Genomic DNA, 13,350 nt, shown 5'->3' on the forward strand with positions numbered 1-13,350 from the left:
AGCCTCTTGCCCAAGGCCACAGAGACCGGAAGTGAACTTGGCAGATGCCAACCACATCTACAGGCCCCTCTAGAAACAGTAATAGCTGGAAATGAACACCCCCAAATCAGACTCTTAGAATACAAAATGTCTGAGCAGGGCAGGTCCTGGGGATCCTTCAGAAAAACTGAGAGTGGGGAAGGGAGGGGTGTGCCAGGGCTACCCTGTGAACCAGCAGCATTAACCCCTCCAGGACCCAGGCTGAGTTGCCTTCCCCAGCATCCGCCCCTCGAGCCCTATGTGGTTTCACGAGTGAGGCCCCAGGCAAAGGCTTCCTAGAAGAGAGGATGTCGGCGCAGAGAAGCCTGGGCTTCCGCGAGATGCCTCACCTCCCTCTCACCCCTGCAATCACATTTACTCAAAGGATGTCCAAAGGTGTCCGCTCTGAGCAGCCCCTTCATGTCCCCAAAACTGTGTACTCAGCTCCCAGCATGGCCATAAGAGGCAGCCTGAGGTGCAGGGCCTCAAATTCCAGGGCAACAAAACAAGCGTGGCTAAGGCCAGCTCCTACTGGCTCACTCAGCCTCACCCAAGGCCCAGATCACTCAGCCTCAACCCAAGGCCCAGGAGAGGACTGGGAGAAGAACAAAGGGCTCAGAGGAAGAGGAGGTGGCAAGGAGCGAGGAGGACGAGCTGCAGAGGCCTACTGCTTCCACCTGCTCCTCTCTTGGGCCATGGAGTCCAGGAGAGGCCACCCCAGCCAGCTCCCAGTGCGGATCTGTGACTAAAGCCTGACCTTCCATTCTCCCAGCCACACAAGGAGGGTGTGGGATCCATGCTGAGCCAGTGGGCCTCAGGCTGGGACTTCCTATGCAAATGCTGGGAAAGGCATGCTCTCCTCTTCCTGGGTGGGCACGCTGGTCACACACAGGCCTGAGGCTGCTGGTGACCAACGATGCCACTGTGAGAAAGCAGCCTCCTGAGCACAAGGCTGGCACTGAGGGAAACACAGCAGGACATGGAGAAATGGAGCCAGGACAGTATCGCCTGAGCCCTGGATGCAGCTGTGCCTGAAGTCAGACCTACCGTCGGTCTTTTCTGTTTTCTATTCTTTTTTAAAACGCAAGTTTAATTAATAAGTTCATAAAAACAATAAAGTAGATTTTCAGTCACTGGCAAGCGAAATTGTCAGAAAATGAATCCATAAACCCACAGTGTGAAAACAAAGCTGCGACTGTCACTGGAAGACGTGACAATACCCACCATTCCCTGTGAGTTGGGGTTGGTGGGGGTTGGAAAGCCATACTGTCCTCTCCACAAACAGAAAAAGGCATCTCATGGAGGCAGGGAGGTGGTGTCAAGCAGAACAATACCCACTTTCTGGGGACACCTCAGCCAGCTCCAGGAAGGGGCTGATCCTACACTCAGTGACTTGCCTCCAGTCACACAGGCCTGCCCAAGGCTCTGCCATCTAAGCTCAGGAAGCCTGGCTTGCTCCTGTACCCACAGTGCTGAAGTCCCCTGCGGCCATACCTAGGGTGACAGCAGAATGCAAATGAAGAGGTGCTAAGGATACCCACCACCACTTAAAAAAAAAAAAAAAAAAAAGGAAAAGAAAACAAGAAGCGAAAAACATCTGTCCAAAAAAGTCCAAGAGAACCCAGAAGTGAAGAGCTGCCCAGCATTGCAAAAAAAACCACAAACACCCTCCATGCATGCAAATAATATGCAGATTTCATGTAAATGTATTTCCAATTTTAACAATTTCAGCTTCTGCTGCATGTCTAGGAAACTGTAGTCCCACCAATTAGGAATTAGCAGGAGAAAGGAAACAATGCTTGTGGGTTTTAAAAACTCCTTTCTTCTATTCAGAGGAAAGGTGGGTAGAGTGGGAAGTGGGCTTCTATCAGGAAGTTCCTGTTCTGGCTTTGATGAGGATGTGCTGTGTGATCTTGGACAAGTTGCCTCCCCTTTCTGTGTCTATGCCTCCTGGCTATGCAAGGTAGTGATGAGACTAAGCTAAATGCTATCGCCAGCCTCTGTCAACAAAGCAGAAGCTCTGGCCACCCTGGGCTTGCGTTTCCACCTTACAGTAACAGTTGGCTGGGCTGAGCGGTGGCTGCTCCTTAGAAGGGACGAGTGCCCTCTAGTCTGCCACAGTTCCCACCCACCTCGCTAAATTACAACCAAGCTACTCACTTGTTTCCTGCACCTGCCCTGCAGGTATCTGTGTTTGTGACCCTAGGTTGGTAGGTCTCTACTGACCCTCCAGGCTCTGACATTCAGGAGCTCTATATCCAACCTTTCAAAGAGGCCCTAGCATGGCTCACCATAAAGTTCTATACCTCTTGTTCCCACTTCCAGGCTCTATACAGGCATTTCTCTAGAGAAAAGGGTAAAATGGTAAGAGATGGTGGTGATTGATGGTGATGGTAATGGTGGTGGTGGTAGTGGTGATGACAGCTATAAATTCCAACTTAGTGGAAGCAAAAATAAATAAAAATAGAAGAAATAAAGGAAAAAGAGCAACTAAGCCCCAAAAAACTAAAACAATCCAAAATAAAACATGGAAAGAGGCAAAAGCATCAAAAAAAGAGGATACATAGAAATCAAAAAGAAGGACGGCAGAACCAAGTTCAAATATATTAATAAACACAATAAATATAAGTGGACTAAATGCTCCTGTTAGAAGATATTATTAGATCAGATTTTAAATTGAACTCTATGGAGTTAACAAAAAAAGCACCTGGAGCCTAAGGATTCAGATAGGTCAACCACAAAAGGAGAAACAAGATATTTCAGGAAAACACTAGTCAAAAGAAACTTAATGTAGCTACATTAATATTGGAAAAAACAGACGCTGAAACAATAAAAGTAGCTAATATTAAGCACATCTCACCTTTTTACAGACATTTTTCATTTCATCGTTATAATAACCAGTAACTAGGGCAGTATTTCACAGGAGAAAACTGAGGCATACAGAGTTTAAGTCAGATTTCAAAGAGGCAATGCTAATAAGGTCAGGAGCTAGGATTGATAAGCATAAAAACCATTACAATATTTGAGTCACCAACATTGAACAAACATGACCATTTACTCAGTAATATGCAAAATGCTTTCATGAGTTTTCTCATGCATTGTCTCATCTGATCTTCACAGCAAGCCTAGGAGGTAACTACCATGCCCATTTTACAGATGGGAAAATGGAGACAACACAGAGAGGTTCAGCAACTTGCTCTTGGTCACACAGCTAAGAAGAGGTAGACTTGGATTTCTGTATTCACTCTTAACCACACACAGTGTAGGAGAAATTAGAATCCAGGCTGGACCCCACAAAAGGTGATCTGGGAAGGCTCCTTCGAAGATGGGGCATCTGAGCACGGCTTCGAAAGGAAGAGGTGATGGCAGGACCACCCCCCGACCAACTCCCCAACAAGGGGTGTCCCGAGGTTAGTGCTCACCACACAGGAAAGAGCCTGAGCACAGGCTGACACAGGTTGAGTCTCTGGAGCAGCTGTGGGCGAGGTGTTGGTGCTTGGCCCGAGAGACAGGATGAAGGGGTGGGCACTGTGGTTGGGGAAGGATGGGGTCAGGGTAGAGGGGGCTGCAGTGAAGAGATCTCTGACTTCCTGTACTTTCTCAGCAGGACGGTGACAATGCCCAATCCCCAGCAGATGAGGAGCTCACTGTGTAACATCAGTCAGACAAAAACTCCAAAGAGAGAACCCAAAGTATCCAGAATAATAGAAGGACTCTGGGAAATCAAAAGGACAACTGTCCAATAGCAAACTGGCAAAGGATGTGAAAAGGCAACTCTCATGAAATGCACCCACCTCCACTGCCACCACCAGGTCCAGACATCTCCTACCCGAACCACTGAAGCCAAGTACTTCCTGGTCTCCCTGACTCCACCCTGACCACCCCACGGTCCATCCTCCACACCCAGCCAAAGGGACCCTGTTAGAACTAAGGCAGATCCTGTTCCTCCCTGCTCAGAACCTTCCCATGGCTCCCGCCTTACCCAGATGGAAAATAAAGACCTCACAAAGGCCCTGACCTGGCTCCATTACCTCTCTAACCTTCCTCCCTCGCTCTCTCCCTATCCTCTCCTCTCCAGTCACCCTGGCCTCCTCACTGTTCCCCAGACACACCAGGAACAGTTCTGCCCCAGGACCTTTGAACTGGCTGTTCCCTCTGGAACAATTTTCCCCGAAGTACCTGCTTGACTTCCTCCCTCACCTCTTTCAGGTCTTTGCTCAAATGTTTCCTTCTCAGTCCAGCCTTCCCCGACCACATTATCTAAACCTGCAACCCCCTGAGTGACTCCTGGTCCTTAGTGATCTTCTGAACCTGATATTTATTTTTTCCACAGCATCCAAATATTCCATCTAAACAAGCATACACATTTCTTACTCATTTGCCACCATCTCCCCCAAGAAGAATGTCCCGTTCCAAGGGGACAGGGGTTCAAGCTGGTTTTGTTCACTTTGTACCCCTAGCACCTCAAGCAGTGCCTGACACATAATAGTTGCTCAATAAATAGGTGGTGAATGAATGAATGGCTTCAAAAACCCTAAACACTGCAGCACCAACTGTGGCTCTCTCTTGGAGGACACTAGGAAGATAGAAAGGCATTTGCTAACAGAGTAGTATTCTAGTGCGTGAGTCACTGTTTTTTAATGTTGGCTTCTCCCCTCCCTCCTCCACCCACCCCACATAAAGTTTGCTCTGGTGCCACCTAAAATCTTCTGGAAAGCTATGAGTAGCACACGTCCATGCTCTGCGAAACATGTCACTCCCAGCTGTCCCCCTTCACTGAGAATTGAGGTCAACACCTCCCTGAGTGCAGCACCATCCCAAGAGTGCTGACCTCAGTATCGGCCACTTTCCTCCCAGCTAAGTAGACAGAGGTAGCAGCTGAATGACAAGGTCCTTGCGCTGCACTTGGGTGACAGCTGCATCACCCACAGACAGACATGGGAGGTGCAGGAGACACCAGCGGCTGTGCACCAGACCCAAGGCTGTACCCCAAGCAGCTATTCTGCGGAAAACATCCCTGGACGCAACCCCACTACAGCAGCTGTTCTGAACGGACAGGTCCCAGGATGTGCCCTGTTGGGGCCCACAATGTTTAACAAGTTCTGAATCAAGCTGATACTTGGACATAAGTAACTTTCACCATAAAAGTCCCAATTTCTGGATTCAGAAACAGTTGGCAAGAAGACAGGGGTGGCCTTTCCACACATTCACTAAGTGACCAGGGGTATCTACCGTGTGCAGGCACCATTCCAGGCACTGGAGAAACAGGCCCAAATCCCTGCCTTTGGGGAGCTGACGTCACAAAACCAATCAGGACACCAAGCGTCCCAGGACAGAATGTGAGCCAGCTGTGAAGAAAGATAAAAGCAAGGTGAAGGGGACAGAGAATGGCAGAGGCAGCTCCTCTATCGCAGAGGTGGCCAGGAAAGGGCTCGGGCGGGAGGCACTGGAGCAGCAGAAGCCTGACAAAGATGAGGAACGAGTCTCAGGAGACATGGGGTAAAATGTCCCGGCAGAAGAAAGGGCAAGTGCCAAGGCCCTTAGGCAGAAACCTGCTTGCTGTGTTCACAGAGCTTCAGGAAGCAAGCCTGGCTGAGCAGAGACGGTCAGAGAGGATCATGGGTGAGACCGTGTAGGACCTTGCAGATGGCAATGGCAAAGAACTTGGACCTTATCTGGAGTGAGCAGAGAGCCCCGGGAGGGTCGTCTGGGGAGAAGTGACATGAACTGACTTCGGTTTAGCTGCTGAGCTGGGAGCAGCCTGCAGAGGACAAGAAGAGGCAGGGAGGCCCGCTGGGGCTGGGGCTGTGGCAGTGGCCCAGCACGTAGGGACTGAAGGCATTCGGAAGCAGCTGGACTCTGGACAGAGTCTGAGAGCAGAGCCGACAGGACCTCCTCATGGCGAGACATGGGGGCAGGGAAAGAGGGACACCAAACGTAATCCCAAGGTTTCGCCTGAGCAACCAGAAGGACAGAGGGACTGTCTGCTGAGCTGGGGATGGAAAGGTGGGTGGGGAGGTGGTCTGGGGAAAGGCATGAGTATGCTCGACAAGAGATGCCTGCCAGACACTCAAATGCAGAAACTCAACGGGCAGGAAGACAAGTCCAGGGTCTAGAGGAGAGGTCCAGGCTGAAGTCATCCACATGCAGACGGACTTTAAGGCCATGGGAACATCCACACAAATCCCGTACATGAACCTTCAGAGCAGCGTGACTCACAACAGCCAGAAAGTGGAAACGACCCAAATGTCCGTCAGCTAATGAGTGGATAAACACAACGTGGTCCAGCCACACAACGGAAGATGATTCAGCCACAAAAAGGAAGGAGGCACCGACACACTCCAATGTGGCTGAGCCTTGAGGACATGAGTCTAAGTGAAGCCAGCCAGGCACGAAAGAGCAGCACTGTGTGATTCCACTTGGAGGAAATATCCAGAACAGGCGAAGAACTGACAGAGGCACAAAGCAGACGAGTGGTCAGCAGGGGCCAGAGGAGGGGCAGATGAGCCGTGAGCGTTTATAGGTCTGGGGTTTCTTTTGGGGGTGACGGAAATGTTCTAAAATTATTGTGGTAATGGTTGCGCAACCCTTGAGTATACTTTTTTTTAAAAAGGCCACAGAGTGGATAAGGCCACCACAGGAGCAAGTCTAGATGGGTAAACGGCCAAAGGACTAAGCCTGGGGCCCATCTCTCCTCAGAGGCCCCAGAGACGAGGAAGCAGTAGAGGAGACCAAGATCAAGTGGCCAGAGAGCTGGGGGCAAAGGTGGCAGCTGCCCCCGAGACAGGATGTGTCCCCTGCAGTCGGCCCCAGGATGGCCCCTGCCCCTGCCACACACTCCAAGTCCCTGCAGGGCCCAGCCCAAGGCTGGAAGCTCCAAGGGGCAGGGTCCGGGTCTGTCTTGTTCACAGCTGTGAAGAGCGAGCAGCAACACAGATGTGCGCATCACCAGGAAATAACTAAGAGGATCAGTGACAGTTGGGCCCCCCACCGGGCACCTGCCAGCTGTGCACCAGGGGCATCACCCCAAACCTGAATCATTTCCCTGGCAACATGAATGGAAAAGTCAACAAAGCCTGAAATGCCAACTGTCTATCCCGCGCCTGGGCTGAAGAGTCGAGATAGAATGTTCCGGCTATTCTTAGGCAACGTTCAAGTTCAGCATTTGGGGGCTGTTCCCAAAAAGGCTTTTATTCTCGCCTCTTCCCTCTTCCTACCCAGGCTCCTCAACCTTGAGTGCCCACCCCAAGTGGGAGTTCAGCTCAAACAAGGGGGCTCAGAGGGCCACGGGGACCCCTGCAAGGGTGTCGGAATCTGGAGAAGCCAGAGGGGGTGGGCTGGGGGGTTGAGCTCAGCTGCTTCAAGTTCATGGGATCATCTTTGAAAATCCACTGGAAAATGTGACAGAAAGGAGGAACTCCGGAGGCCGGGGGACAGCGCTCCCCTCAGCCCTGGGTGTTTGCTGATGCAAATATTCCCGCTCTGGTGCCAAACGCCGGGCACACTGAGCAGTTCTGTCAGGCAGGGAGCAAGGCATGGCCCCAACGGGAGTCTAAGGCCTTGCTTGTTCTCTCCTAAACAGCACCCCCCACCCTGCAATCTCCTACTTGATAAACACAGCTAGAGACCAAGGAAACAAGGCATGCCCCCACGGAGCGCAAGTGGGCAGTGTAAACAGCCATCTGGCCAGGACAGCGAACCGCGGCCACCCCATCGCCATTTCCTGCGGGCCATTTCCTCCGCGGGTCGCCGGGCGGTTCTGCCCCTGCTCTCTCTCTGTTCTCCCGGGAATCCAGAGCCCAGGAATCCCACCAGACCAAACTCTGGCGCCTGGGGAGATGGGAACAGGCCTCAGAAATGCCCGGGCCTCACATCGAGCTTAGAGTCCACAGTACACACAGGTCCAGCCACACCGTGTGTTAAAATATGTCACAGAAGCTGCAGTTCCAAGTCCCTGCTGGAACCCAGACTTTCGCAAGATCCAGAAACCAAACCTCAGTTCGGGCTCTGGACTATGGCTGCTGGTTCTTCTCATGGGTCAGATGTTCAAGATTTTGAAATCCAGAGAAGAAGGAGACCAGTCTCAAAACAAAGGGCCACCGACCTTAGACCCCATTTAGGGAACTGAGAAGGGGCAGCATCGCTGATACTCCAGCACTTTGGCAGTTTAACTTCCCAAAATGCTCTCAACAGGCAGTAGAGCCATATGGGTAGGGGTGGCCCTCTGGAATCAGAACGCCCGGGTTCTAATCATGATTCTGCTGCTTATCTACTATGTGGCCTTGGACAGGCCACTTCCTTTCTCTGTGCCTCAGTTGCCCCATCTCCAAAAGGGGGCTAATCACAGTGCCTACCTGGCTGAGTTGCTGTTAGAACTAAGTCCATGATTACTTATCATAACAACCCCATAAGTACCATTAATACAAACCCTATGTTTCAGTGAGAAACTGAGGCACAGGAAAGGATAGTGACTTGCCCAAGGTCACACACTCGTAAATGACAGAGAAATCCAAACCCAGACTGCTTACGGCTACAACGCCTGGCTCTCATCCAGGGGTCAGCACATTTTTGCTGTAAAGGGCCAGATAGTAAATAGTGTAGGCTCTGCTGGCCACATCCACTCTCTGCTACATATTCTTCTGGGGTTTTGCTTGTTTGTTTGAACAACCCTTTTTAAAAAAGAGTAAACACCATTCTTAGCTCACAGGCTGTACAAAAACAGGCCATGGGCTGTATTTGGCCCATAGGCCACAGTTTTGTCAACCCTGTCTCTAACCACTACAGTACACTGTCTCTTAATGCTGGCAGCTAATCCGAGTTTGAAAGACACACCACACAGATCACACGAAGCACATCTGCAGGCCCGATTTGGTCCACAGGCTACCAGTTTACAAGTTTCACCCGAAGCTTCTTCCACACCCAGGTGAAGACCTGAGCTACAGCATTTCCAAGACCTATTTAGGGATCAAACCCATGGCAAGAACAAGTGCTGAAGCTCCTTTCGAGTTTGCTGGAGATCAACAGCAGGAGCAGACCACAAGAGGCATGGGAGAGCTGCGTCTGGCCCACCCCCGTGGCTGTGCACGGCAAAGGTGTGTGTTCGTGGGCAGAGCTGATGGCCCCAGGGTCTGGCCCAGCTCAGAGGCTCCAGCATCACCCACCTTCTCCAGCAGAAAACCAAGATGAAGAATGCCCTGGTACTCTTCCCCTCCCCTTTTGCTTCCAGTTCATGGAGCAAAAATACACAGGCCCCTGTGAGAAGGTGTGTGAATGAGGCCCCACCAGCCAAATTAATCCCCCGGGGAACCCGAGACACAGCTGCCTTCAGGACAGAGCCAGGACAGGCTCCAGCCAACAGCCATTTTGTTCAGCCATTTCCAAGGCCTGAAACTCCGGGCTGAGAACAGAGGAAGGTGGAAGAGCCATTCCCTGGGCTCAGGATCTGTCCAGCAGCCAGCACGAAGCCTAGAATCAAGACTTCTCCATTCCCACACAAGCAGCAAACCTTCCGTGCTTTGCCGAGCCAAGACGAAGCCAGGGCTGGTGGCAGGGAAGGAAACAGCAGGTGTATGGATGGCTGCATTTGCCCAGTCAATGCCTATGCCTGCCCTCACCCTGCCTTCCACAAACAGCTCAGAGGTTGGGCAGGTGGGGTTCATCTGTCCTCACTCATGGCCTGTGGGACCCAGTAATTGGTTCAAGGTTGGAGCACATGACCCAAGTCTGAGCCAATTAGAATTCTCTTGCTCAGAATCATTGGTTCAAGAGTGCAGCACCTGACCCAGGTTTCAGCCAATCAGAACACAACATTGCCCTGCTCACTGTCATTGGATCAGAGTGGAGTGTGGGACATGTCTCAGCTAATCAGAGCACAGCAATAGTGATTGGTTCAGGGGTAAAGCACGGGTCTAAGCTGACTGGAGGATGATAAATGGTACATGCAAAGGCTTCATGTGATTGGTCCAGGTCAAAGCACATGACTCGGGCCCAAACCATTTGGCATATGACCTTCCCCTGGCCGCAGATGGCCAAAGACAGAACGAATCTGAGCACTTTCCTCAGCTCTTAGTAGAGAGGTTCACTCTTCCCCACTGACCTTAAACTTGAGAGGATGTGAGGCCAGGAGAACCACAGCCACCTATCTGCTGCCACACTGAAAATAAGCCTGAACGGTGGAAAGCAGAGTGAACAAGAGAGAAAGAGGCAGGGTCCTGGTTTAAATCCAGCCCAGTCCAAAGCTGACACTGCTGCGAGACTTCTCAGATACTTGAACTAACAAATTTTATGTTATGCTGAAGTCAACGCGTTTTCTGTCACTTCAAATATGGGAAAGTCTCACCTTAAGGAGGAGCGGGTACTTGCAGATCCTCTGGATCGGAGACAACAGGTAGCCTTCCAAAGGGATGTCCGTAGTCTTCCGGCCTCCCAGAAGCATGCAGCTCTGCAAAGGGACAGGAGACCTTCATGAAACCCACCAAGGAGAGCACAGGGACATGGCCACCCTCAACCATGGGAAACGCTCTCAGAGCACGGCAACAATCACTTGGGAAGCGATTTAGCACCCCCTAGGATAAGTGAAAATGTGTATCATTTATAAGCAACACAAAGCCTAGTGGGCCAAATCTTGCCTACTCCCCATTTTGGTAAAGTTTTATTAGAAACACAGTCACATCCATCACATTGTCTGTGGCCCCCTACAAGCTACAAAGGCAGAGCTGAGTTGTTGAAAAAAAGGCCGTATAGTGGCGAAACCTAAAATATTGACTATCTGGCCTTTTGCAGAAAAATTCACCCATTCCTTTTCTAGAGAAGCTTTCACATATACACACCAGGAGACTCAAAAATGCCTTGTTTACAACAGTAAAAAATGGGACTCAACCTAAATATCCATCACCTGAGAATGGAAACATCTGTATTTTTGTTTCAGTCTGTTTGTGCAGATTTATACAATGGTAGCTAGCTATACAGCAGTGAAAATGAGATAACCAGGGCCACAAGTAGCAACACGGGCGAACCCCAAAAATGTACTCTTGTGCAAAAGAAAGAAGGATATGTACAGTATGAAACCATTTATAGAAATATTTTAAAGACATAAAACTAGGTGCTGTTTATAGAAAGCATGTATGAGGTCAAATATAAAGACATGCGTGTTAAAGGAATGCACCCAATTCCAGTGGGGGTTCCCTCTGTGGAGGGAGAGTTTCGGGTTGGAAAGAACTGGGAATCTTCAACTGTTACTGAAAATGTTCTAGTTCTTTACCTGGGAGGAGTGTACGTGATTCTGTCATATGCATACCTCTAATCTGGCTTGCAGAGTTAAAAAGTGCAGCTCTCTTAGGAATGGAGTACCATTACCCTAACTCCCACGCTCACCCCCAAGCTCCTGTCCGCATGAATCAATTCAGTGTCGTCCATGTCAGTACTTCTGCCCTGCAGCCCCCTTGCCTCTCTCGGCTCATTCCATGCCTCTTGTCTGGAATGTGTTCTCTTCCCCAATAATAAAAATAATAATAATAATACTGCCATCATCCATCACGAACACTGACCAAGAGCTAATCATGTTTCCAGCAGGCCTCTAGGGCTCCCGACCACCAACCACCCTGTGAACTGAAAACTATGATTATTCTCCTCTCACAGCTTAGACCCCTGGGGCATGAGAGGACCCCAGAAAAGTGAGTCACTGGGACCTAGAGCCAGGCAGGTTGACACAGAGTCTGGGATTGAAATCATGATGCCCGTGTGCCCTTACCCCAAGCCCACCCATGCACCAAGGCCAGCCCAGCCACCCAACCTGACTTCTTCCTCCTGGAGCCTCCATAGGTGGCTATTTGTTCCACGGGGCTCTCAATCACATTACAGGCACTGTTGCTCCAACTGAAGAATCCGTTTTTGTTTGGCAGGAACCATGAGTTCTGCGGTGTTTCCCTGCCATGCCCCTCACAGTCCTGGGTCCCTCGGGCTCACTATGTGCCCATGATGTGTAAGTGAATGAACTAACCAACTAACTAATGAAGGAACAACCCACCAGCACATCTAGCCATTCCTCCTCGACACCACCCTGGCAAAGTGGAAATGAATCCAGACTCTTAGGAAAAGGGATTCCCATCCTATCATTTATTCATTCATTCAACAAACACACATTGTGTGCTGTGCACAGCTCCAAGCACCGGGGGACTGCCCAACGAAACAAATTCCCTGCTTATATTCAAGTGAAAACAAGACCATAAGAACCCATACCGTGTGCCCACCATGTGCCAGGCACTGTGCCTCGTGCTTCACATACACATAAAGTTCATGCCAAAAGCCTAAGGAAATAAGCATGGACCACTGTCCCCTACCACACACGGGGAAATCATGGCACAAAGAGCTGGCCCAAGTCTCAGAGCTACCTCCACTGCCTCTTAGGGATCACAATAGGCCCTGCCTGGAAAAGCAGAATTCTGGGGACCCCAGGTCCCAGCTCTAGCTGAGCTGAATGGCCCCCACCCGTGTTTACCCCTGGCACAGATGGGGGATTGAGGCTGCGGCAGCTGGGAGATGCCGGGCCCCACGCTGCTCACACTCAGGCCTTTGTCCTAGGAGCCAGCACTTGCCACAAGCTGCCCTGGTGATGTCAGCTCTGGACAGAGTGCAGGGTGCCTGGGGGTGGGGAAGTGCTTTCTAGAAGCCCCCAGGGCTTGGCGGGAGAAGGGTCCAGGATCAAGGAATTTTCACAAGATTTTCACAGCCACCAATGACACTTCCCCACAAACACTCTAGATTGTTGTTTCACTTTATTTTCTTTAAAAAAAAAAAAAAAACTGGCAAACACACACAGAGCTAGCATTCACTATTCTCATTACATTTCAGGCACTATGGGAAGAACTTCTGAGAAGTCCTTAAATGCCCAAAATTCACAGAAGTGATTCAGGTGAGGCGTCAACCTCATGGTCTTCCCAACCTCCTAATGGCAGCATGTTCCTGGACTGTCCTGAGTCCTCCTTTCTGTCCACGCTGCCCCCCGGCTGATCCCACCCTGACTCAGCTTTTTTTCTTTCTTTTCCTGGACAGAATCTCATTCTGTCGCCTAGGCTGGAGTGCATTGGTGCAATCTCAGCTCACTACAACCTCCGCCTCCTAGGTTCAAGCAATTCTCCTGCCTCAGTCTCCTGAGTAGCGGGGATTACAGGTGCCCACCACCACACCCAGCGAATTTTTGTATTTTTAGTAGAAACAGGGTTTCACCATGTTGTCCAGGCTGGTCTTGAACTCCTGACCTCAGGTGATCTGCCTGCCTCGGCCTCCCAAAGTACTAGGATTACAGGTGTGAGCCACCGTGCCTGGCCTGACTTG

General features: G+C 50.6%; 1 protein-coding gene across 4 annotated transcripts in view; it reads right to left on the reverse strand.

Annotated features, from left to right (window-relative positions):
- Nucleotides 1-13,350, reverse strand: part of PREX1 (phosphatidylinositol-3,4,5-trisphosphate dependent Rac exchange factor 1) — a 205,360-nt gene that overhangs the window by 91,485 nt on the left and 100,525 nt on the right. For all 4 annotated transcript variants that reach the window (XM_005569681.4, XM_074005510.1, XM_065523273.2 and 1 more), the window contains exon 5: nt 10,358-10,459. In XM_005569681.4, the coding sequence (XP_005569738.3) occupies nt 10,358-10,459 (102 nt within the window). The remainder of the gene's footprint in view (nt 1-10,357; nt 10,460-13,350) is intronic.

The sequence above is a fragment of the Macaca fascicularis genome, chromosome 10, assembly GCF_037993035.2.
Source record: "Macaca fascicularis isolate 582-1 chromosome 10, T2T-MFA8v1.1".
NCBI lineage: Eukaryota > Metazoa > Chordata > Mammalia > Primates > Cercopithecidae > Macaca > Macaca fascicularis.